This window comes from Podarcis erhardii, assembly GCF_964252035.2.
Source record: "Podarcis erhardii genome assembly, chromosome: 9".
NCBI classification, from domain to species: domain Eukaryota; kingdom Metazoa; phylum Chordata; class Lepidosauria; order Squamata; family Lacertidae; genus Podarcis; species Podarcis erhardii.
Window position 1 is genome coordinate 65377687 of NC_138512.1, and position 26196 is coordinate 65403882.

At 43.0% G+C, this 26196-nt stretch overlaps 1 protein-coding gene across 8 annotated transcripts in view; it reads right to left on the reverse strand.

Moving 5' to 3' along the window:
- Positions 1–26196, reverse strand: part of AFF1 (ALF transcription elongation factor 1) — a 143465-nt gene that overhangs the window by 27749 nt on the left and 89520 nt on the right. For all 8 annotated transcript variants that reach the window (XM_081876669.1, XM_081876672.1, XM_081876671.1 and 5 more), the window contains 4 exons: positions 12281–12325; positions 10603–10689; positions 9824–9860; positions 8198–8246 (listed from right to left, as the gene is read on the reverse strand). In XM_081876669.1, coding sequence (XP_081732795.1) covers positions 8198–8246; positions 9824–9860; positions 10603–10689; positions 12281–12325 — 218 coding nt within the window. The remainder of the gene's footprint in view (positions 1–8197; positions 8247–9823; positions 9861–10602; positions 10690–12280; positions 12326–26196) is intronic.

Sequence of the window (26196 nt, forward strand, 5' to 3'; positions counted from 1 at the left end):
CTGCCCCTCCATTAAAAGAAAAACCTATTATATCAGGGAAGAAGTTTCCAGCTTGTGTGTAACAGGTACCCAGCACAATAAAACAGAGACTGCATGATTAAGTTTCAATCTTTATTTTATTCCCCCCCAAAAGGACTGATAACCAGTCCTTCCAATTTGTACTGCAAGTTCTATAGGTGTTCAGTTATTAAGTTTGTTATTGCTTTTTAATCTGCTGCTACGTGTGCTACTGTTGGTTTTTAAAAAACTATTGCTGTTATCAGTTTTATAGCTTCTTTGCAACTTATGTGAAAGCAAGATTATAAATATATATCTATATTTTCAGACAGGATTGATGGAAGTAAAAAATTTGAATAAGATGTAAAAGTACGGTATGTTTAATTACTGTTGAAAACGGTATGTTTAAAAAAAACTAATAAAAAATTATATTAAAAAAGAAAGCAAGATATAAATACCTAAAAACAATCAAAGAATAAAAACAATAAAAGCAAACTTTTAATCATCATGGGATGCTTTCCTTAGATTGTCTCCCCTGCAGCAAACACTTTGCTTCTTAGCGCTTTGCCATGCCGGCTAGTTCCAAGGTTGTTGTACCTGCACAGCACTGGAAAATAAGCCAGCAAGCTACCACAATAGCTACTGCATTTAAATAAATCAATGTTGCAAAGCTAACTATGCCCAACTAGAAGCATATGGGGCAAAACTATTCTGTGGCATTGGCAGGGTACTAGAGTACAGCTGCTGTCAGTGAAACCAGTCCCTTGTTTAGCCTCGGTTAATGTAAACACATCCTAATGAAGTTCGGTCCTTCGGCATTTGTGGTGTACAATGGATCCTATTATGTAAAGATCTACCAAGGGATTATATCAGCATAACCACAAACTCTGGAGGGCAATCCTACATATTCTTGCAGCGGCCTAATAATAATGTTCTCTACACGAATGTCCCCTTTCTTCTCAGCTCTTCAGCGTTGGTTTATACAAAATCACACAAAAGCAAGCCTGCAGTTACCCAAAAGACAAGAGCACACAGGACAATTTCCAGAAGCCTACAATGAAAGGCCAGAAGCAAACTAGTGAATTCTTGATGCCTCATGATTTTTGGAGGCGACATGATTCTTTCACTTGAATACGTTTTTGAGAAGCAGTGTTTAAGATAATAATCACTATTTCTTTTACTAGATTCTCAAACCAGGCGTAAAAAAAAAATCATGCTGGTAGCTGCTCATTTCAACTTGCTGTCAGTTATCTGTGACTAGACAATACGCCCAGCCAGTTTATTGAAAGAAAATCAGGTGCACATGATGTACATCCAGTTATTATTTTATTTAGCGCACTTGTGTCCTGCCTTTTGTCCCATGTGATCTCCCATTCAAGCACTGATCAGACCCAGACCCTTGGCTGAGCTTCAGTCAGGTGGCTGCATTATAGAACAGTAGAGTTGGAAGGGACCCTGCCGGTCAACTAGTCTAACCCCCTGCAATGCAGGAATCTCAGCTAAAGCATCCATGACAGATGGCCATTCAACCTCTGCTTAAAAACCTCCTCCAAGGAAGGAGAGTCCGTGTGTCCTCACAACATGTCCTGAGATAGGCATAACTGCTGCAGTTCCCATGGTTGTCATGAGCGGATCTAAACAATAGGCAGATGCAGAATTCTAGACTATGCCACTACCATCTAGGTGCCTTCGAAGTTTCATGCATGTTGCATTATCAACCCAGCATATCAGAGGGAAATATTTCATGATTTCTACCTGCAGGAAGCTGTTTGCATGCTGGAGAACATTCAGAATTTCACTTATGTGAGTGTGGCGGGGTCTGGGACGGAACGCCTGTGTAAGGGGGGGGGGGTGCACGCCTGTACTAATCCTTTGCTTTGTTCAGTTCTCTACATTTCCACATGCTCTTTCTTTTATAAATGTATTTTTATTAAAGATTTTCTTGATTTACAAAAGTATGTGCAATCTCTCTCTCTTTTTTTCCAAAACATTTTTTACAAATCAGTTTCATTTGTTGAGAGATTAGGAAGAAAAGGGGGAAAGGGGTGGAGGGGTGGAAAATGGGTGGGGGTGGGGTCGGGTGACGATGTTTCTATTTTACTTAATATATGTGGGGTTTTGTGTCAGCGTTGCTTGTGCAGGTTCTCTGCTGTTCACTTGTGTTCCTTTGGTGGCGAGAGAGGTTGGGGTTGGCTTAGGGTGTGGTTGGTTGTGGTGATCTTTGTTTTCGTGTTTGAGTGGGGTAGGTGGGTGTTTTTCAATCAGGTTAGCCATACTGATTTGTATGCTGTTGGTGGATTTTTGTCATTGTCTCGTTGGGCTCTGTGTGTGATAAAGGGGAGCCTATACCAGGGTGAAGGCGTCTTCTTCTATTTGTCCCCTATGTTTACCTATGTCATTTTAAACTGTGATATTAATGCTGTATTCTTAGTTTTAGATTTTGATTTACATGGAAATGGTTTTCCATTTGGTTGTGTATTTTTTTATGTGGTTTATATATTGTTTATGACTTTTGTAATTATGTAAATCTTGTCATGTTGTAAGCCTCCTTGAGCATTGTTTTTAACCGTGGAAAGGCGGCATACATGATGATGATGATGATGATGATGATGATGATGAGTCACTACTATTCAGTGCAGACCACACTGAGCTAGATGAACAACAGCCAAATGCTATATAAGGCAGCGTTTTATGACTAATGAGCACAGGAGCTCCAAATCACTAATGCACAGGAAACTGTACATTTGACTCAGTACTCAGTGGTGGGGTTTTTTTTTTTTGGAATGGGGAGGGGGATAATTATGAAATAGTTGCCACTCAAACCCAAAGCACAATTTTTCTGCCCCTACACAAGAAACTGCAGTAAGGTTTTATTATCCCAGATGAAGGCATCAGTGTTCCAAATAAAACCTTCAGAAGAAAATGGCATTATGTGGGAAGACCGTGAAGACTACATCTATTATCCAAAGACGACACCCTTTATTTTCCCATTATCTTCTGAAGGGCTTCTTCCCAGAAAGAAAGATAGACAGACACAAATTGCCTCTGTTGGCATATTATTAATAGCTTTCAGATAAGCTATTAATAATACAGAAAGAAACTTGCAGCTGATGAATTGTTCCCAGGAAGGACAATTGAAGCTTTTTCTTTTTTAAAAAAAGGAGAGTCATCACTCACTACATACAAGAGAAGAGTATTTGCTAAGCAATGTGTTTTTGTTTTTATTTTTTAACAAACTCTTAAATGCTTTGATTAATTTAAGAGGAAAGGCTAATTTCATTTTTTTAAAAAAACACACTTTAAAAAACCAAACAGTTTAGAACATACAGCTTTTTGAAATCTTGCACATTCTTGCCTCTGCATCCAAAATCAATGCAACTAACTCTGCGTGCATCGTAGTCCAAAGTTGTTTTAAATTATTTTTAATGATGTTTTAAAGTTGAAACCTGCATTTGGGACTTTAGAGTGATGGGCGGATAATAAATAAATTGTTAAATAAATAAATAATCTTTTCAAATATCTTCAATGCTTTTAATCTTGAACTTCTGGAGTATACCGAGTATAACATTTTTGGATCCGTCATCCTTAAGATGACACTGGAGAAACAACGAAAGAGGACTTTAAAAATAAAGAATGCTGGGCATGCTGCATTTTGAGTGTGCGGGGCTGGGGGAGAACTCTTACATCTTTGGGAACTAATTATTTAGAAGGAAGAGGGGTTTGTGTGTTTACAAACAGAAGTACCTCCTAAAACCTGTCACATGCCAAATATGATCATCCTAATTCACAAACAAGCTTGTCTCTCCTAGGGCTCCCCTAACGTCAGTGGGAACTGAACTTGCCACCTGCTGTTGTAAATAACAAAAACCTTGCTTCCATTCCAGTGAAGCCAGGTGCTAAACTTGAGGGCCGAACTCAAGAATGGAAAGCCCTCTGGGAAATCCACGTTTGCTCTGCAAAAAGCTTGCCTGCTTACTCTGGGCACGCAGATGTAGAGGGATTTCAGCCTCTAATTAGCCAGCACAAACGCTGCTTGTTTTCAGTCGGCTACACTCTGTAACGTGAGCGACTCAAAGTGGCTGGAGTTTCAGACGGTCACGTGCGTTTCGAAAAGGAAGAACGGAAAGAAAGAGAACCATTGTGCAGAGCAACACACAAACCAAAGAGCGCACTAATTAAAACAAACAAACCTGAGGAATCAACTTAATTAAGTCCCCGGTCCAAATGGTGCTTATTTCGTTTATATTTGGGAAGCCATCTTTTTTTCTACACTTTTGAGGAGCAATAGGGCATTCTCATTAACTGCTGATAAACAGTTTTCATTGGCAAGGAAAAGGAGAATGTTCTTCTGCACTGGCTGCCATTGTAAGATGGGTATTAACCATGCCACCTGATAAAACACAGCCACATCCAAGGACTATGCTCTATGTTCAGACATAATTGCAACTCCAGCAGGACACTGGAGCTGTTATATATACCAAAGCAGAACACTCCCAGGACTCTAGTCCCACTGTTCTGGTTCTGGCAGGGGACAGGGCCCGGTGACTCAGAAGAAGGAGAAACAATTCTGCTGTGACTGCAGTAATCCACCTTCATCCCTAGTTATAAAGAGATTGGCTTTAGTCCTTGAGGTTTCATATTCCTCTAAAACCAATCTGTCATTAATTATATGGATTTAAGATGCTCCATGGGGATAGGACAAAGGCAGAAGGGACAAAAAACAGGCTTGCAAACAATAGCTTCCAATCCGTGCAGCCTTGAAAAGCATTTCACAACTCATAAGTCAAAAGATCTGAAGGGGTGGTTTCACACATTGTGCTCGCCATTTTCATGCAGAAAAAGAAAACATTGAATTATGCAGGCTAAAGGAAAACTTGGAAGGTTACAGTAAGAAAATATCTCTAAAAGTTGCTCATTCGCGCATGCTATCTTTTTCCAAAATACCTGAAAAGCTTCAATATTGTGAAGTCATTGCTCACCTGAAATGACTTTAAAACATGTTGGAAAGCCATGATATGTGTACATGTGGCACAACAGCTGCATGTACACTCATCAAAGGTAACAAAGTACACACAGTTCTTTGTGATAAAGATACCCACACAGAAAACATTGGTGTGTGGAACATTCTTTGGGTCTTGTTCTCATCAACAACTGGCTTCACCTTTTTAATTGTTAACATCAGTTAAAATTGAAAGCAGGAGTTGATTGATTTGCCCAATTAGGGGCGGTTTCCCCCCCAGAAGTATTGTTGAGCAATGCAATTCTTCTGCAAGGTTTGCCTGACAAGGAAACAGCATTGATAGATTCTGGGCTTCAGATAAGAGCAATTTAAAATAAAAGCTTTCTAATAAGTAAGAGAGCACAGCCCACCCAAGAACAGTTTGAACAGAAGTGTCAATATAGTTGCTTGAATAGAGATGTGCTGCATTTTATTTGCAGAGCAAATGACTTCAGTTTTAAACATTTAACTTGAAGACTGTGTTTATGATCATAATTTAGTGAAAATTATTTATGTTTGGAGCCTGTTCACACCATTTCAAAACCAGGTTTCTTAAGGGACAGTACCCATTTCAGAGTTTTAAATGGGGAAGCCACTGGTTTAAAGAAATCTTAATTGCAAAATATTAATTTTGTGAGTTTTATCCGATTCATTGAATGTGAAGGCTCTGCAATTACCATCACGGCTGTTAGCTACTGATAGGTAAAGGTAAAGGGACCCCTGACCATTAGGTCCAGTCGTGACCGACTCTGGGGTTGCGGCGCTCATCTCACTTTACTGGCCGAGGGAGCTGGCAGTACAGCTTCCGGGTCATGTGGCCAGCATGACTAAGCCGCTTCTGGTGAACCAGAACAGCGCACGGAAACGCCGTTTACCTTCCCACCAGAGTGGTACCTATTTATCTACTTGGACTTTGACGTGCTTTCAAACTGCTAGGTTGGCAGGAGCAGGGACCGAGCAATGGGAGCTCACCCCGTCGCGGGGATTCGAACCGCCAACCTTCTGATCGGCAAGTCCTAGGCTCTGTGGTTTTACCCACAGCGCCACCCGCATCCCTCTAGGTACTGATACCTCCTGGGTTAACCCTGTAAATCTTCCTCCCATAACTGTTCTCTTACACACACATTGTTAGAAACTGAGATATGAAAGCTAGGAGCTAAACAGCACCTTAAACCTAGGTTATGGGCAGAATGTCTAGGCACGCTTTTTTATAACAAGAATGCAAAGTTGAAAATGAATGAACTGCAGCTAAAACATTATGTTCATTTTTTTACATGGTCTAGTCCAGGGGACCCCAACCTGTGGCCCACAGAGGCCGTTTAACTGGCCCCTGAGCCCTGAGTTCATCACGTGTAAAATAACAGTGCCGGAGGAAAATCTCACATGACTCTAATGGCATACTTAAAAATAACATAGCACTTGGGAAACTAACATGAAATGGGAAATTTAAGAGATGTGCATTGTGCTTCAGTGTTCTACGGTGTTTCTAAGCAGAAGTTCTATTAGGAAGGGTTCTGTAATGTTACTGTTCCCACTTGCTTCCAGCACAGGTACACTTACAGCAAAGATACCTAGCAACAGCTGGTGTAAATGTTTTGTTTTCTAGAAACATTCATGCACAGAGACAATTAAGGAAGATTTGCTGACCATGGAAATCAAGCTAGACATAATTCTTACTTCTGCCAAACAAGATGAAACCTGTATCTTTGCTTAAGTCTCACCGGATATTTTAATCTTCAATAAGAAAACCTGTCCCTAATTTATCAAGCCCCTCTACTCCCACTCAAACAAACAAACAAACAAACAAATGGAGCAACATGGCAAAGTTTTGTCAAGGCAGTGGCAAGCTGAGAAACTAAGGTTCTGGCTCCAGTCCAATTTTAAATCATCAACATAATCAGAAAGAATCATGGGGCTGCTTAGTATGTGAACTTTAATGTGTGCAGCTAGCTTTGCCAAAGAAATAATCTCATTTGTTCTCTTTCTCTCTCGCAAAAGCAATGTGCCATCTTCATGGGTGTGGCCTGCTGGCAACACAATTTGGAAAAGTTGTCAAAAGCCCCACTGATCACATGGAGCCGCTTGCACAATTCTTTGGGGTGTGGCTAACCTCTAGTGCATGGGTAGGCAAACTAAGGCCCGGGGGCCAGATCCAGCCCAATAGCCTTCTAATTCCGGCCCACAGACGGTCTGGGAATCAGCGTGTTTTTACATGAGTAGAATGTGCCCTTTTATTTAAAACGCATCTCTGGGTTATTTGTGGGGCCCGCCTAGTGTTTTTACAGGAGTAGAATGTGTGCTTTTATTTAAAATGCATCTCTGGGTTATTTGTCGGGCATAGGAATTTGTTCATTCCCCCCCCCCAAAAAAAATAGCCTCCCACAAAGTCTGAGGGACAGTGGACCGGCCCCCCACTGAAGAAGTTTGCTGACCCCTGCTCTACTGCAAACTAACCAAGTAGCTAGTTTAAGAAAAGCCTGAATAATTTCTTCAGTGGCAGTCTGCACATGAGCAGATGTTTCAAACAACATCATGATGTCCTGGAAACTCAGGGCAACTATCCAGAATCAAATGCATGCTCCCAGACATTTAAAGTATGGCATTCAGTGCTGCACTGTGCTTATGCTTTCACAAAAAGCATGTAGATTTTGAGGGTTTGCAGGTGTGGCCAGGAGGCTGTCCTCAGCTTCCCAGTAGAATTCATTTTCAGGATGGCTCTAGCCATGTTAGGTATTGATACATATGGTTGTAAGGGAGTGTAAGCAGTGAAATGAGAGGGAAATTAAATGCAACAAGTACAGATGGTGCCATATAATTAGAGTGAGAGTGCATGAAAAATAAGCACATTGTGTCTAAACATACAACTAAAGTTTGCAGTTCATGCATTTGATGATGTGGACTCTTAATATTTGCAGGTTTAGGCCATAAGAACATTTTCCAGGTCATTTAGGCTCCACAAGTCTCTGTTGTTATGGGAAAGAAGAAGCCACACCAAGCAGAAATGAACTCCCCATGAATGTTTGGGGAGTTCAGCCCTCATTTCTGCAACTGAAGTGATGTGTGAATGTCAGGTGTGTGGTTGAGGGGTGTGGTTTCATTAGAGCAGACTTGTAGGCCAAATGGGGTGGCCTGGCAGGCTAGACGTTCCCCACCGTGACTTAACTACCATAATATTCAGAGGCACAAGGTGCAGCTACTTACGATTTTCCTTGCTGAGAAATAGACGTCTTAGAAGGTGCATCATACTGCTCTGTAAAACAACAACAACAAATGTTTTAGGCTGTACAAGCATTGTACCATTTAAATTGTTTTCTATTGCCCTCCCCTCTCTGTGTGTATGCCTCACACACACAAAGATTTATGCATTATGCAATCTGTGTTAATTAGGGCAGCAACTTTTAATTGACGGTATATCGTCTGAATCCATGCTAGGGGTATGGATTCATACAGGTTCCCCAACAGTTTGCAACTTTCATTTTTATTCCACAAGTTAAAGACGGCGATATGTCTAATGCAGCTAAGGACCAAATAAACAAACACTGCTCAAACTTTTGGACAGCTGTTAAATGCCTTTCTGCTCAGTGGAATTCTATAATTCCATTACAGATAATTCAGGAAGGCTGCCAGGAGCCCAGGAAAGACTGAGGTGACCACTATCGATTGGCTTTACAACCAAGATAAGGATAAGTGGTACACAGGTGGCATACAGCTTCCTCCTTCCATATGTATTCCCACACTATTCCTTGGAAACTTTTGCGTCTTGTTTCCATGTGGTTAGTGAAGATCGCATGGCCATGCATTACGCTAATGACACAGTAAGCATAAACACCATCATGTGTAGCCATGTGATCTGCTTTAACCACATACAAAGAGACAGAGTATTAGCTGAGACTCCAATACTTTGGCCACCTCATGAGAAGAGAAGACTCCCTGGAAAAGACCCTGATGTTGGGAAAGATTGAGGGCACAAAGAGAAGGGGACCACAGAGGATGAGATGGTTGGACAGTGTCCTCGAAGATACCAGCATGAGTTTGGCTAAACTGTGGGAGGCAGTGGAAGACAGAAGGGCCTTGCATGCTCTGGTCCATGGGGTCACGAAGAGTCGAACACGACTAAACGGCTAAACAACAACAAAGACACAGACGTTACCTGGAGTGGTGCTAACTACACCACATGGGGTTACTTCTAAATCTGCTTCAATCAGCCCCAACAATAGCTGGAGCTCAACCTTGCAAAAAGCACTACTGGAATGGTCATGGGTTCATCGCTCTGCCTCAACCTCCATATCGCAGTGATAGCCAGTAGCAGTTGCTGCCAATCCAATTACAGTAGCACCTCGTGTTACGTTACCCTCGGGTAACGTAAACTTCAGGTTGTGAAAGTGGCAAACCTGTGTTGCTGCACGCGCATGCGCAGAAGTGGTCTATCGCCCCCATGCACATGCGCAGAAGCAGTTTACCGCTTCTCCTCGGGTTGCGGAAACCTTGGGATCCGGCCGGACCTCCGGAATGGATCCCGTTCGCAACCGGAGGTACCACTGTAATTGATTAGGTTGTTTTTGTTGCTTCTGAAAGTTTCCCCTGTTTACAAGTAAATGCACAATAGATACAAATACAGGAATGTTTACAGTGCGTGCAGAAATGTATGCAGCAGACAAACACTGGGCTCAAGCCAACGGACACTTCTATTGTTCAACATGCTTTCATTTCAGTAAAGTTTTGAATGGAAATTTCTCTTCCATCCCTGTCGAAATGAACGCAACCACAGCAGGACACAGCTGACTGTATCCAAGCAACCACACATAGATTTTTAGATCTCTTACTTACTCTGGCTCTGTATGACTGATCCACCATGCTGGGTTTCCTAGAAAGAGGGGAAATGGAAATTTTAATCATAGAATAGTAGCTAAGCTCCCACCTTCAACTTTCATTTTGGCTATGAACTAACTAGGTGACCATAATCACACCAGAATCTCTCAGTCTTTTAATCTACCATACAGGGATAATACCAGCCTGCTTTACAGGAATATTGCAAACAATTCCTACGGTGATTTATATAATACCGCTGAGGGATAAGATGTCAGGTCTCTGCCCCAAGGAGCTTACAATCAGTACAGAGGAACAACAGAAAAGAAATGAAAGTAGGGGTAAACAGTGAAAGAAACTGCTTTTATTTCAGTTACTTATATTAGAAATCTATGTTTCACCCTTTAACCGAGTTTAACCGAGGGTAGTTTACAAAAACCATAAGAAATGGGGATCATAAGTCTTTGTTAAAGGTTCCACAGAGAAGTTGAGCTTTGAAGAATAATTTCAAAGAAGCAAAGGAGAAAGGGGAGCATCGCAAGACAATTAACACGTCATGACGTACTATGAATACTGATATAATGAATGGAAGTTATTTGAACACCGTAAAGAAATATACTATTGCTAAGTTATTGTTTTGTCTTCAGAGTATCTTCTGGAGGACAATGTGAGTATACTGACTTTGTGCTCAGCAGTCATTACATTTATAGTCATCATTTTATTGTGTTTAACTGATTAGATTTAAACAACCATTATTATTATTATTATTATTATTATTATTATTATTATTATTATTATACCTTTGCAGGGAAAGGAAACTTTGAAGGCTCAGCTGTGCTAGGAGTATGGATGGCTGTCAAAGGAGGTGGCCATGAATGGGTCATTTCCTAAGAGAGAGATAAAAAGAATGGAAAAAATGAAAACCAGTCTTTAATGCCCATTTCCTGTACTTACCCAGCATCAAGACACATGTAAACCCAAAGCACTGGGACAGCACAAGATTATAATCTGTGTTTTTGCTTCTTGGTGCCTGAGAGCCTTGCAGCTATCATGGTGTGTGTGTGTGTGTGTGTGTGTGTGTGTGTGTGTGAGAGAGAGAGAGAGAGAGAGAGAGAGAGAGAGAGTGTGTGAGTGTTCTTCCCTGGCATTTGAGGACTTTGGTTTGGGGTAGGAAAATGCATAATACCACCATCCTCCTACCTTCTACTGCCACCAATCATTTTGAATATACTGCATACGAAATATTAAACTGTGTCTGAATTGGTGGATTAAAAACAGCAGCAGCAGCAGCAGAACTGGGGCACTGGAATTTCAGATTCTGCTTTGAACCTCAGACCCCTATCAACTTCCTTGGGCTATTACGAGGTATAGAGTATACAGTGCTGTTTTTAAAATGCATGTGTCCACTATTTCCCAAGCAGGGGAAAGGGAGGGGAAAAAGGCTTCTGCTAATAATACACAAACTAGAATGGCACAAACTAGAAAAAGTTGCAGTGTGAGGGACCCTAGAGAAAGTGTGTATTCAAAAGCAGTTATGGAATAGCCTTATCAGGGAGAAGTTCAATAGTTTGCGAATTTTTGCTGGGAACTATTACTCTGTGTGGGGTAAAACTACAGCTCCCAGAATTCTCTGAGGCGGGCAATGTGCTTTGAATGTGCTTTCAAGGTACAGTATGTACACAACCACATGGTCCTGGCTCTCAGTTTGTTTCTGGGCCCAATTTAATGTGGTGGTTTCAACATTTTAAATGGCATTGGCCTTTTAAATTTTTAAATGCCTTTATGGACCAGGTTACTTTAAAGGCCATATGGACCTACACAAACCTCTTCAGAGGCCCTGCTTTCGGTGCCCCCACCAAACGAAATGAAGTGGATAACCTCTAGGAAATGTGTTTTCAACAGCAGCACCCCAGTTATGGAATAACCTTCTCAGTTAGGCTCACGGGGTGCCCATCTTTGTGGCCTTTTCAGTAACTTTCTGTTCACCTAGATCTTTTTTTAAAAATACAGATGGTCTGGGCCTTGTGTGCTTTTAATTTTGAGGATGCAGTTGAAAATGAGATCTTGCAACAAACCAAAACTCACGGCTGAATTTTTGTATCTCTTCCTGTTCCTTTTAAAAAAAGCGTTTCTTTAAAAAAATGTTTTACTTGAAATTTCAATTGTTTGCTTATACAAAGGTCGTATCTACATACAGCATGTTATCTAGGGCTAGCAATTTAGAAAATATGAAACACATGGTTTTGTTTCAGACCTATTACAAGGATTGCCCAGAAACATCCAGGTTGGGTAGTTTGAAGCATTTAAAAGGAAACCTTTATTGTTCATCCAAAGCAAACAACCTTTGAATTCACACCCTGTAGCTAGCCACAGGGAAAAAACACAAGCAATTCCTTCCTTTACACAGCAGAAATAAGTGGTTCTGCTGCCCACATTTGTTGCTTAAAGCACACACCAACCACAGGCAGATACACTCACCTTTAAAATTTCTTCAACACAATGGACTTCATTGGAGAACGATTGCTGGAAAACAACCAGGATTAAAAAAAAAAAGTGGGGGTTATTCCATGGACTGGTCCAAATTCACAAGCAGAAATGTAAAGATTTGCTTAAACAGCTGTTTTATTGACGTCGAGTATGACGAATGAAAGCGTGGTATTTATGAACACTGTTATCAGGAACCCTGTTTAGGGGAAAGATTTCCTTTCCTCACTTAAGTGCTCTCAGGAGGGGCTTCCTTCTCCTCAATTAAACTGCACCCCCCCCCCCACACATGAAGTTTACTCTCCTAGCAATGTGAACTGCTGCATGCCAGAGAGTCACCACATCTCCCAGTGAAGTATCTTAAAGAGGGAAGCTCCTATATCACGCCGTCTCTTTATGTAGTTAACTATTTTTGCTGCCGGTTGGAAGAACACAAAGTAATCACCGCAGGAGGCTGCCCCTCCAAGGAATAAAAGGCCAGTGCGGAGGATATACTTGGTGTCTCTTCTAAGATATTGGTGCCACACCCGTTGCTTTGTTACAGAAACACTTAGAAATTCACCTTTGTCCACCACACCCACGCAGGAGAGCTTAAAGGCTCTGGGCTTTCAGCAGATTAACCCAACATTTAGTTAGTATTCGAACACCCAGCAGTAAGCTCTGCTGTGATAGACAGATGCTTAAAGAAAGTAGAAGGCAACATTCAAAAAATAAAAAGCTCATTTGGGGGGGGGAATGAACAATATATATATAATGACGATAGTATCAGATTATTGAATGTATGGGGTGTTGGGGAGGGGTAATACCTCTGATGGGGGACACCTTGGGCTCCTTCTGGGTTAGTTTGTCCATCTTTGTTCCCCACAGCTATCACCTGTGGCTCCTAGAAGCTGTAAGCATGTGACAGCGGCCACACCCTGGGAATGGTTTTAACTGGCCAGCTAAACCATGTGAGGGTAGCTGATGGGCCTCAAACCTTCAATGACTTAAGGACTTCCCCTGCATGCGAAGGCAGGCTCTGGCAATGTGCTGCAGAGGGAAATGAGGCACACACTGGGCTCATCAACCTGGGAAGGTAGCCCATCCAGGAGAAGACTCCAATCCTAAACCTCTGCTGCCTCGTGTGATATCTTGCATGTATTTTCAAGGAGATGGCACAAGCTGAAAGCCGAAAGGCTAAAATGTTCACATTTCCTTCCATGCCCCTCTCTCCACGACTTTTCTCTTCTCCTTCGCCCTCCACCACATCAAAAGAGTTGCCAAACCACATTGCATCTCCCTATTCAAGAACGCAACATAATTAAAACCCACCCACTCCTCTCGGCTAAAATTCAGGTTCTTTGTGCTAGTCAGCTCCCATCTTACCTACTGCAGCCTTCTCCTTTCTGGCCCTCCCATTTTCACATTTCTATCATCTCACCTCTATCCAAAACGCCACTGCCAAAATCATCCACCTCTCCAGTCTCTCAGACCACGCAACGCCTTCCCCCAAATCCCTTCCCTGGAATCTAGGAAGATGCCATGTATCTTTAAGACCTGTCAACTGAGTCCAGTTCTTGTATCAGTTCTTCAGGGCCTGAGGCAGAGCTTTTTCACACCATTTGCTACCTAACCTTTAAAAGAAATGAAAAAATGAAGTTCCCTGGGGTTGACCCTGGTACTTTCTGCCTGCAAATCAAGTGCTCTACCAATGAGCTACAGCCTGGCTCCAAGACATTGTACTCTCAACTGGCTCTTCTTTCCTTCATGTACTCAACTTCTTGACCTCACTTTTAAAGCTTCCCAAAGCTTTGTCCAACCTTATCTTTAAGCCTCTGTTTCACCTTATTGCTGATGACCACTGCTCTGCTCAACACGACCTCCCTAGAGTCTCCTCACTCCCTTAAATGATTCTGCTCATTATTCCTTGCCAAAAGTCATGAATGACAGCCAATGAAAACAAGTCTTGCAAAACCAAAACTCCTTCATCAGAGTTCTGTGCAGAACCTTAGCTGGACTGCAAATTAGGCTATGTTTTGCTCAAGCCTGACTGCTGCATAACTCAATTAAACTATCTAACAAGCATACCTCGCCTGCAAGCTAAACCAGACATAAAAATGTACAGAGTATAAGGAAGACTTTCATCTACTGTCCATGCTTGTAGCACAGGCAACGCTGAACATCAATGCCGCTTTAAACATACAGTATATATTCAGAAATATAGCTGGAATAAATACAGATACTAAAATCTATGCTTTTGTTATCTTGACGGCATCATCTCAATTATCCTCTTTGATTTTCAAATGTTAGCAGTTTAATTCAGAAAAATAATAACATTCAGATGCTACGTGTTTATGAACTGTGGGCGTGAGGTCGGGGTGCTCTGGAGCTGCAAGATGGAAGTTTTTGATCACAGCAAGGGTTCAAAACATATCTGCCATTTTATACCTTGCAAGCAACTCCAAAGCCTGGCAAACACATTTTGGGCACACTCCCACTGGAAAGTTGTCCTCTGCACATCTGATTCAAATGAACTGCAGCTACAGTAAGTTTGCAACTCGCGTGCATTTTAACTTGTGCACATTCAGCTTTATGCTGGTGGTAAAATAAAATAGGCAGAAAGGGGGCAAGGTTCTGGGGAAAATGACTCTGGCAATTCCACCCACCACTGAACCCAATTGGTTTTGACTATATGTGATTGGCCTTTAGGTGCGGCCCCCAGAACATAACCCCCACATATGTAGCTCCTGATCAATCAGGGTAGTGAAGAACTGCATGGTGGATTGTACCCACTCCACTTTCCAGAATCTGTGCTATCAAAAGGGAAAAACACTTGGCTACCAGGAATGACACATCGGGACACTCTGCCCTATTGCTATCAGGCTACCAGAGGAACTCTCCTTGCCCCCATCTCCCCTCACCCCACTCCCCTTTCTGAGCAGAATATTATTTATTTTGTACGGAAAATATTTTATCTTTGCACTGTAACAACAGAAGCCAACAGCCTGTGTCCTTGAGATGGCAATTCCAAACATAACTTTTGCAAAGTTTGCTTACTAGCTAGAAGATAACCTTGCTTGGAAACTGGTTGGCTGAAGCAGTTCTGAAATTACTGGGTGGTTGGGAGACCGGCACTTTTACCTATTTTTTGGCCTTCTCTTGATACAGTGGTACCTCAGGTTACATACGCTTCAGGTTACAGACTCCACTAACCCAGAAATAGTACCTCGGGTTAAGAACTTTGCTTCAGGATGAGAACAGAAATCGTGCAGTGGCGGCGCAGCAGCAACAGGAGGCCCCATTAGCTAAAGTGGTACCTCAGGTTAAGAACAGTTTCAGGTTAAGAACGGACCTCCAGAACGAATTAAGTTCTTAACCCGAGGTACCACTGTACTGCTCTTAGAAGGCTACAGAGTGACAATGATTTGGCTTAAACTGGGGGAGGCAAGTTCAAAGGGAGGAGTTTAAGGAATTCATTAAAGGCACTCTGAGCTCAACCACCGTCACCATTACCTGAGCCCTGGGTCAGTGCTAACTCAAGTCCTCAGAGATGAGACTAGCCTAAGAGCACCTACTGAATTGTTTTGCCAAGGTGAGATTCAAATCAGGGGCTACCTGGCTCATTGCTGTCATTGCCATACACTTGTCACACTAACTCTCACTGTGCTACAAATAGCAGAGCTCTCTTGTTACTTAGCAGTGCCTACTGCAAACACACAGTGTTGTTTATAACACCCATAAAGCAATAAAACCTTCTGGATGCAAAACAAGTTTTTGTTTCACCGCAGACCAATACTGAGGAACTAAGGTATAGCTAAGCCAAATACTGCCTGTGTAATTTTTATTTTTAAGAGCCCATCTGAAGGGTGGTTATTCCCAGTTAAAAGTCCCCACTTCTCTCCTTTTTATTAACTTGCAGAACCAGTCGATAAAGAAAGGGCACTTGCTTTGATGTGCTTTAGGCAGAAGTAGGAGGCAAAATGGCACACCTATTACTAGATGATATCAAAGCTGCATTAGGAGTATGCAAAGTTCCTGGTTTCACAGAACCAGTCAGTGGGCAAAATGAAAAGGGATTTTGGTGATAAATGCCTGATCTACAGTGCTGAGATGGAGTATTTACAAAGCTCATATATGTTTGCTGCAACTGCCATCATGATTCAAGTCATTGTTGACTTCTTTCCTGAAGTGATGTGCTGTAATTTTCAGGCACACATATTTTTTTTTGGGGGGGGGAATAGATTGCCTTTAAAGATGGCAGTGCCTCTTCTCGTGTGGTTTGTCACATGTCCAAACCTGTAAACCATGTTTAACATTAACTATGGTTAAACAAGCCAGCTTAAGAAACTGTGGTTTGAAGTTTGTTTTAAACTAACTACAGTTAATATTAAACTCAGTATGGATAGTCTGACATACTGTGGCTACATAAAGGCAGAAATTCTGAACTCCTAGCCACACAGGAGAGGGGAGCGCATGATGTCTGAAAAAAATTATTAGGCTCATTCATGTCTCATAGCCATTGTTTAGTGTGATGTCTGAGTAAGGCCAATAAGAGTCGTATGAGCAGAGCTGTACTGGGGAAAATGAACAAGGAACAAGAGAATAACAATTATGATATACGACCATATGAAGTTGTCGTAATACTGGTATGGATACAGAACTTTTAGCTCATGGTCAGTTCGGATATAAACCTTAACTGTGATTAAAGCCATTGGAAGAAGGGAAGGAATAACTTGTAAGGGATTTTGCAAGCCTGCAAGCTTTCTTAACTTTGGTTATATTAGATTTCAAACTGAGCAACACTTTCCCACAAAGGGCTGCACTCAAGAGAGGTTAACAATACACACACAAAGTGGTTAAGGGTTCTGGGTGTTTCACGTCAGCCTGTAGAGCCAAGCGCATCTGATAAAACAAGAAGGACTAACCTTATCTCAACCTCTGAATTAATTTATGCATCTACATAAATCAAAAGCCGAAATCTTGGCAAAATACACAGTAGTATAGAAATGTGATTAGGAAACAAACCGGGGAGTATCTTGTGGTGTGCAACCAACAGTTGTGTTTCTTTATACGAGGGACTGTAGCTCAGTGGCAGAACACACCCTTTGCATCAAGATGATCCCAACTTCAATCCATGCCAGGGCTGATGCGAGAGACTGAGCTGTCTGAGCAACCATTGACTTTGCTCCTGCTCTTCTTCATCCCTTCTGCATTAGCAGTGCTGAAGCACCCTGTCCCTTGCCGCTGACTTTTGTTTGTTTTGCCACTGCTTCTTTGGCAGCAGTCCTCCCCACACCCAGCTCACGCTATTTTGCAGTGCCAGATAGGACCCCTCACATCATCTCATCATTCCCTGCTTCACACTACAGAGGACCTGGGGGTGGGTTGGATCCTGCCTTCAAGCAATGCCAAGAACCAGAAGAAAAAATGTTTGCAAAGTTACAGTAACTATAACCCACCACACACATTTTAGGCGTCATTGGCCACAGCAGCACAGCTACCCCACCAGAATGCCTTGCTCTGAGGGAAGTAGCCACTGCCAAGCAAGGGTGGGAAGGGAAGAAGCAGAGAGACTTGCCAGGTAGGCAGAGCGAGCTCATCCGCTCCTCTCTCTGGCCCACAGGAGCACCAGGGCGGTGGTGCCGGGGGGGTGAGCGGTGTGAAAGGGCTGGCTCCAGAGAGGGGCTGCTTAAAATGGCGCGCAACCAGCTCAGCCCAGCCCCCTTCCTCTTCTAGGCAAGGCTGGGAGAAGCCAGGAGGAGGGAGGGAGGTATGTGAGAGAGAGATAGGGGGAATGGAATGGCGCGGGGGGGGGAATGGCGCAGCCCAAACAAACAGAACTCCCCCGCCGATCCATGGACGGTCCACGGGCTGGATCCTGAAGGCAATTGGGCCTGATCTGGCCTGCAGGGCTTAGTTTGCTACTGAACTAGCCAGTAGAAGCAAGCTTCAGGGAGTGGATTGGACGGCTGTTCCCAGACCTGCCACCTGAGGCTGTTACATCCATTCACCTAATGGAAAGATCAGCCCTGAGAATCATGACCTCCCCAGTTTAAGAAAGGCAGGGTAGCTGGAGAGCCATTGCCAGCAAGAGCAAATTCTAGGTGAGACGGTCAAAAGAGAAAATCCATGGTTAGCGTATTTGCTTCTTTTTAGGGCTACAGTAGTTTCACAAAATCAATGTGCAAAGCATATGAGAGATTTCCATTGTTCAGCACAGATGGAGAAAGAGTGGTGCTGTGTGTGTGTAGACAAACTGGTGTAAGGGATGGTAGAGGGAGACAACAACCAACAACTTCCAGTTAACCATACAGTACAGATCAACAGCAATGAACTGAACTACTTTGTACAGAAAACAGTAAGAGACTGGGAAAGAAGTATGGGGAGCAAGCTGCCCAGAATAGCTACCTTTCCTTCTGGAGTTCTGCCTAGGTTCTTGTCAGAACCCTGAACAACCTGCTCTTTGTTAGCACTCCCGCTTGCAGAAATAAATTTGGAAATACAATTACGAAGCCAAGAAGTTTCAAAAAAACAAGAAGTAAAACAAGACTTCTGAGCGGAGGTGCGTGGAGAAAATGTGGCTATCATCACAAACTGTTTACATTACGGTTTTCATGACTGAAGTGCTTCTAGTTTTTGTTTGTTTGTTTGTTTGCCTGTCCTATGACAGTGTTGCTCTCATTTTACAAATTGGGAATTGAGTCCGAAAGCTGGGGGGGCTTGGCCTATAAGGCCACCCAGAGAGTTCACAGCTAAGCTGTCATTTCCCGAGGCCAAGTCTGAGGCTCTGTTCCACTGGACCACACATACGAATAAAATGCTCTCCAGTCTGCAACACACTTCCGATGTGGACCTTGATGCTGCACAACATGCCCACAACTACTACGGTTAGGTTGCAGAATCTCACCATGAGGAGCATATAATTTTGTTGATTGCATGGCTTGAGAACCTAGAAGCTAGGAGAGTTTGTGGATTTCCTTTAAATGAGTAAGGAGAAGCTGAATGCGCGACGAGTTAAAATAGAGCCCCTGTTCCTCTGGGTGAGTGAATGTTTATGTGCTCATTTTAAAAAGTGGTTTCTGCAAGCCCGATCGTGGGATGAAGCCAAACCCCCGCCCCCTTGAGATATGGAAGACACGCAATGACTTGAGAGGAATCTGGGAAAGGAGAGTCCAAGAAAGAAACGGAGGAGCAGGGTGGATGAGAGGGGTAACATACATGGAAAGTTGATGATGCAAGTTTGTCAGGGACTAGCCATAGCTCAGTGATAAAGGAAATGCATTATATGCTGAAAGTCCTGGGTTTGATCCAGGGCCTCTCCAACTATCCATTTGTTTAACAACCTTTATATGCCGCCTGAATAATAATAATAATAATAATAATAATAATAATAATAATAATAATAAATTATTATTTATACCCCACCCATCTGGCTGGGTTTCCCCAGCCACTCTGGGCGGCTTCCAACAAAACACTAAAATACAATAACCTATTAAACATTAAAAGCTTCCCTAAACAGGGCTGTCTTCAGATGTGTTCTAAAAGTTTGGTAGTTGTTCTTCTCTTTGACATCTGGTGGGAGAGCGTTCCACAGGGCGGGTGCCACTACCGAGAAGGCCCTCTGCCTGGTTCCCTGTAACGTGGCTTCTCGCAGCGAGGGAACCGCCAGAAGGCCCTCAGCGCTGGACCTCAGTGTCCGGGCTGAACGATGGAGGTGGAAACGCTCCTTCAGGTATACTGGACCAAGGCTGTTTAGGGCTTTAAAGGTCAGCACCAACACTTTGAATTGTGCTCGGAAATGTACTGGGAGCCAGTGTAGGTCTTTCAAGACCGGTGTTATATGGTCTCGGCGGCAGCTCCCAGTCACCAGTCTAGCTGCCGCATTCTGGATTAGTTGTAGTTTCCGGGTCAGCTTCAAAGGTAGCCCCACATAGAGCGCATTGCAGTAGTCCAAGCGGGAGATAACTAGAGCATGCACCACTCTGGCAAGACAGTCTGCAGGCAGGTAGGGTCTCAGCCTGCGTACCAGATGGAGCTGATAAACAGCTGCCCTGGACACAGAATTGACCTGCGTCTCCATGGACAGCTGTGAGTCCAGAATGACTCCTAGGCTGCTCACCTGGTCCTTCAGGGGCACAGTTACCCCATTCAGGACCAGGGAATCCTCCACGCCTGCCCGCCTCCTGTGCCCCAAAAACAGTACTTCTGTCTTTGCACTGGAACCTCTAAGCAGCTAAAAATAATCAGGTAGCAGGTGATATGAAGAACCTCTGCTTGAGAACCAGGATAGCTGCTGCCACTGATCCCATTCACACACAATGGTAAGCCATGGTTAGAAACAAACCATGGTTTACTGTGAATGAGCAGTATGCTGGTGCACACCGCTCAAATTACACCTGTCCTGTCTTGACCTTTGCTGAGCTGAGCTAACAGTGTGCACATCACAAGCATTGGCTTAGTGTTACACGCAACTGGCTTTCTATCACGTGTTTGGAGAGAAGAGACACATGTGCACTGGTTCGTGTGTAATGCTAAGCCAGCACTGTGGTTTGCTTTCTCAAATCGGAAAAGGAAAGGGTAAAAGTGGCCCGATTTCAGCAGCGCTGCACATTACAATAAGCCAATTGTTTTAGATGAGAACCAGGCCAGTGAGAATACCTAATACTACACTGCAATGCTATACACACTTGCCTTGCAGCAAGTTTCACTGAAGTCAATGGGGCTTACTTCTGAGTAGACCTGTCTAGGACTGCATCGTGATTCTATTTCAGTTTGACTGAACTGTGCTTCCCCACCCCCTTGAATGGAACTTTTATAGCTCTTTTGACTGTTACCTATAAGCAATGCATTGCAGCAAGGCTATATATCTAGAATTTTATTACTTATTATTGCCTTTACTTGGTTACCAGATTTATGCTTTTTACACTCAGAGCCAAAGGGTGATTTAAGCCATAACCCTTGTTACTTTCTGGAGAGTTGGGTTTTGAGATCAGTGACTTGTCAAGGCATCTGCATTCAGTTTCTATTAAATTCCATTTTCAGTAGGGATTAGGTTTTCTTTTCTTTTTCTTTTTTTGTTCCCCCTCTCAAGGAGAACTTGGATGACTTGCCACATGGAGATTTTTTCCCTTTTTCCTGGGCCTGCTTGATTTCCACAAAACGGCAAGGGAAATTAGGCTGGAGACTGCCAGTGGTGTCCTCATTTCACTCCTATGTGCCCAGCTAACTTTAGCGCAAGGCCTCACAAGAGCAGAAGAGTTTGTAATAGAAGAGAGAGATGACCAAAGCCAAAAGCCACAAAGACCAGAACTTCATCAGAATCAAGACTCCGCACACTTTAATCTGGTCCTCAGTGACTAAGCTTTTCTCTGCTACATGCAAAACAACCACCAATCGTGCTTCTGAGCATGTCAAAATCACTTTGTGTTACCCACCACCAGAAGCCCACACACAAACACCTGCAATTTAGAGGTTTCTAGGTCAGGTCCAGGTCCTAGGATCTTTCATGAAAGTGTGTGGGGGGGGACGACATTAACTGTGACATATTCTTAACTATTCAAGAGTATTTTTTTCTTAACCATTAAGGAAATTCACATCAAAGTTTCAGGTGACGGGGGGTGGACTTCTGCAATGCCAATCTGCACAATGTTAGCAAGGGACAGATTGTGCTTATATGACTGAAAGTTAACAATAATATTCTGATACAGGAATTCCTGGGCAACTTCTACGGCAAGAGTAAAGAGCTGCTTATGGAGATAGGAGTTCTGCTTTGAGTCCTTTTGATGAGCACATCTTGAACACACTATCAGTTATGGGAACAAATACTCAGAGCATTTTCAAACATGCCAGACCGGGTGAGCCCTCTCAGACACTTTTGATCTGCTTCATCTAAAGGCCGATAAACAGCATTACTCGGTGCAGAATTTTGGTGCACCACACATACAGTGCTCAGCATGTTTCAGGAAGTGTACACCTCTTATCAACATGACCTTGTGTATTAACTTTGCACGCACTCTCTCTCTCCCCACCACAAATCTCCAACATGCACATCTGACTACCACCCTACTTAAGACTGCCCAACTACTTAAGGTTCCAATCCTATGCACATTTACCTGGCAGTAAACTCCACTGAACATAAATGGGTCTTACATCCGAAGACACACATATAGGATTGTGCTGGTAATCTTTCAAACAGTTGGACTGACTTAAAGAGATTTGGTAGTAGTCACTTCAAACTCAGGAGACTTGTCTTTGAGATCAGGAGAAATACATGTTAGGGTAATTCTTATGCTCATTCTGAATTTTAAGCCTTGGGGACAAATGACTACTGTTTCATTATCTTTGCAGTTAAATGAGGGCTAGAAACTTTACACACACAAAACACAAGATTCTTAAGATTCCAAGAGAAACACTTGGGCAACAAAAACACAAACACAGCAGGGACTGCATATATTTATCCAACACGGGGTATAAAATCCAACTTGTCTGGTGTTACTAAAATGTAGGCCACCCATGAGTTAATGTATTCAGAGCTAAAAACAAAAAAAGCAGATGGAGTGACATTTTGCTGTCAAAACTGCTTAGAAGCTAAGGCTGTGAACAGTAGAAATTGCACCCAGGAGCACTGCTGCAAAATACTGTTAGTGTAAACTAAGCCTTAAGCAAGGAAGCAAATATATACTACCAACAAACCAATTTGGAATAATTTTCTATTGAGATACTTACATATTTTGATGGGGTGGAGGATTCTTCAAACGGGTATTTTAGTTATTGCAGGGTAGCCCAAATGTTAATTTTTTGTTTTAACATTTGTTTAAAGGTTTTCGGTTCAGAGAATCCCAAACCCAGGAGGTTTACAAATAACTAAAGAGGTGACATCAACATGTACAATGGGTTGGACCTCTTTTATGAACCATTGTGCCAATCTTGGTTAAAGATCAACCATGGCTTTGTACAATAGCGTGGTTCGCGCATAACACTAAAGCTAACTATGCTTTAGAATGTACAAGCAAATATCTGGTGCATTATATATTTAATAACACAGCTGCTCTGATTCTTCTCTGGTCCTGCTGTCTACCAGCATCTCTACTGGTATCTCAAGCCAGAGTTTGGTTTAGGAATACCTGCAAAACCTGGCATGTGGTTTGTCTTTATCGAAACAAGCCACAAGCTGTAACCAAGGTTTGCCCTTGGCTGACCACTTATGGCTGACCTAAGACCAAGCCAAACTATGGCTTAGTTCCAGGTGGAGAGGCAGCAACGAAACTGGAGGAACAAAGCAGCCATTGTTTTCCAAATATGCACCAGCTTGTTCACACTAACTCATAGTTTAGCTGAGTATTATGTGTGAACAGAGTAGGTGTCTGATTGACAAACCGTAACTATAGCTTATGTCTGAGCAATAGCTTGTTTCACTGATCTGGTTCAGATTTAATGCTAAAGTATGGCTTATGGAGGTGTCGCCATTAGGTTTGTGTGCAGCAGCTCCATGCCACGTGCAAGGGAAGGATGTGAAGATACTGCAGTTCTGAATACAAGGAAGTGTGGTTTGTTCAAACCATAGTTTGTTCCAAAGCCAGAACATTAAACCATGGTTTGATTCTGAAATTTGATACATAAGCCTGGATATGGGATATTTTGACATCTAACAGACAAAAGCAGGTGTCAGTTTTATCCCCTTAACAGAGATTACTTTATAACCTTGAGGGCTATAAACAGGACATCACTATTATAAATAATGTGAGGGATTTATTAGCACAGGGGAAGCCTGTCAGAGGCTATAATCCAGTAGGGTGTAGAATCAAATCCAAGAGTGGGTCTTCGTCCCAGAGGGTTGAATGAAACCTGGCTGTGGGTCACATCCTGCCCATAGGCTGAAGTTTCCCACCCATTTTAGATCAGCTCCAGAAAAGCCAGGCATACAGCTGATAGGCTAGCAGGTTGTGAGAAGTCTAGTATTATTTCGCACACTTAGGGCACATCCCTGGATTCAGGGAAGGAAGATTTTCTGTGACAGCTTGAAGCATGTCTACACTTAAAGAACGCCAAGCTGAATTTACCGCGTTCTTCATGTAAGGCCTCCTCCACATGCATGTGCCCAAGAAGGAAAGGCAGCCTTGGGAATACTTGCATGTTAACATCTCCAAGAACACACGCTGCTGGAGGGGGAAAATAATTTGGTACTGAATGTCTGCGTCCCTTCTCCACACAATTCTTCTTGACTTTAGCTACAGAGGTACTGTCCTCTCTACTACTGAAGTCAAGAACACAGAATTCAAAGCCAGCTGGCTCCTTTTTCCGGAGTGAAGGGGTTGTGGAACCTGCAGTGAAAGGAATGGTACAGTACAGCCCTGAGGCGTCTCCTTACGCAGTCTTGATTAAGCAGATTTCTAAGTGTGCGGCTGCACTTATCGTTATGCTCCCAGGCTGTGCAGTAACCAGCAATTCTGCTTAGCCCAGAATTTCTGTATTGAGAGTTCCTGAACCCACAGTTATGGAACAGGAACAGCCAAATACTTTGTGTGTGCGTAAAAGCACGTAAGCCTAAATTAAGCATAACATGTCCCACCAATGGACATTTCTTTCTCTTCCAGCATGTGCTTCACCTGCCACTCAGCTAGTATACAGAGCATATTCCTTATGTGGAAATAAAAGTCTTTGCAAACACCGACCACTTTCCCACATCACAAAAAAAGCTGAACACTGGAACATGAAGGTTTCGTTCTAGAAGCTATTTTCAATGCCAGGCCTCACTTATAAGGTAAAAAAGGTAAAGGACCCCTGGACGGTTGAGTCCAGTCAAAGGCAACTATGGGGTGTGATGCTCATCTCACTTTTCAGGCCGAGGGAGCCGGCATTTGTCCACAGACAGCTTTCCGGGTCATGTGGCCAGCAGGACTAAACCACTTCTGGCGCAACAGGACACCGCGACAAGTGCCAGAGCGCACAAAAATACCATTTACCTTTCCGCTGCAGCGGTACCTATTTATCTACTTGCACAGGTGTGCTTTCGAACTGCTAGGTTGGAAGAAGCTGGGACAGAGCAACGGGAGCTCACTCCGTCACATGGATTCAAACCGCCAACCTTCTGATCAGCAAGCCCAAGAGGCTTGGTGGTTTAGACCACAGCGCCACCCGCAACCCATAGGCCTCACTTATAATTAGTAAAGGGGGGCTTCAATCATGTGCAGAGGGCATTTCCCTCCAAGTAGCCAGAAGCTTCCCCAACGTGCTAGGGACAGAGAGGGTGGGGTTTAAAAATCAAGATGCTTCAGTTTACAGGCAAGCTTGAGTCTCTTTTCTGAGGCATTAAGTCTTGCGGGAGACCACCCAAGATCCCCCTGAACTCAGGTCTCCCAAACAAGGAAGTAATAATACTGACCGACTGCCTCCCAAAGTGGCTGAAAGGATTAACAAAGCTAATGATTATACATAGCTCTCCAGTTAAGTCTCCCAGCATGAACTAATGCAAACTCAGCACACTCCATTTCACCAATAGGGGAGGAGGCTGACCGCCTATCCAAACCTCTCTGGCTTCTGCCAATGCAGCAAGGGAATTGAGGCTGGAACGAGGAGGGAGAGAGATCTCTAGGGACTTCTAGCCTTCCTCTCTACAAATGACACTGGATGACCCCCCTCAAAGGATTCAAGTGTTTTACATGAAAATGGTTTTTAAACAATGGCTGCATTGTATGCCTGAAGCATGGGTGCTTGGAGGGAAACAAACATTCTTTTCAAGATTTTACAAGGTTTTCTGACCTAGAGATAGATTATTTTGCCCAGGCCTCATTCCGATGTACAGTAATGGATCTCTCTCCTCTCCTTACCGCTACTGTTTTTGTGGGTGAAGGACAGAAATCAGCACACTCTTGTGTCAAAATGGTTATTTTATAAGTAGACGCAAAAGGTTTAAATATGAAGCTATCTGGGAA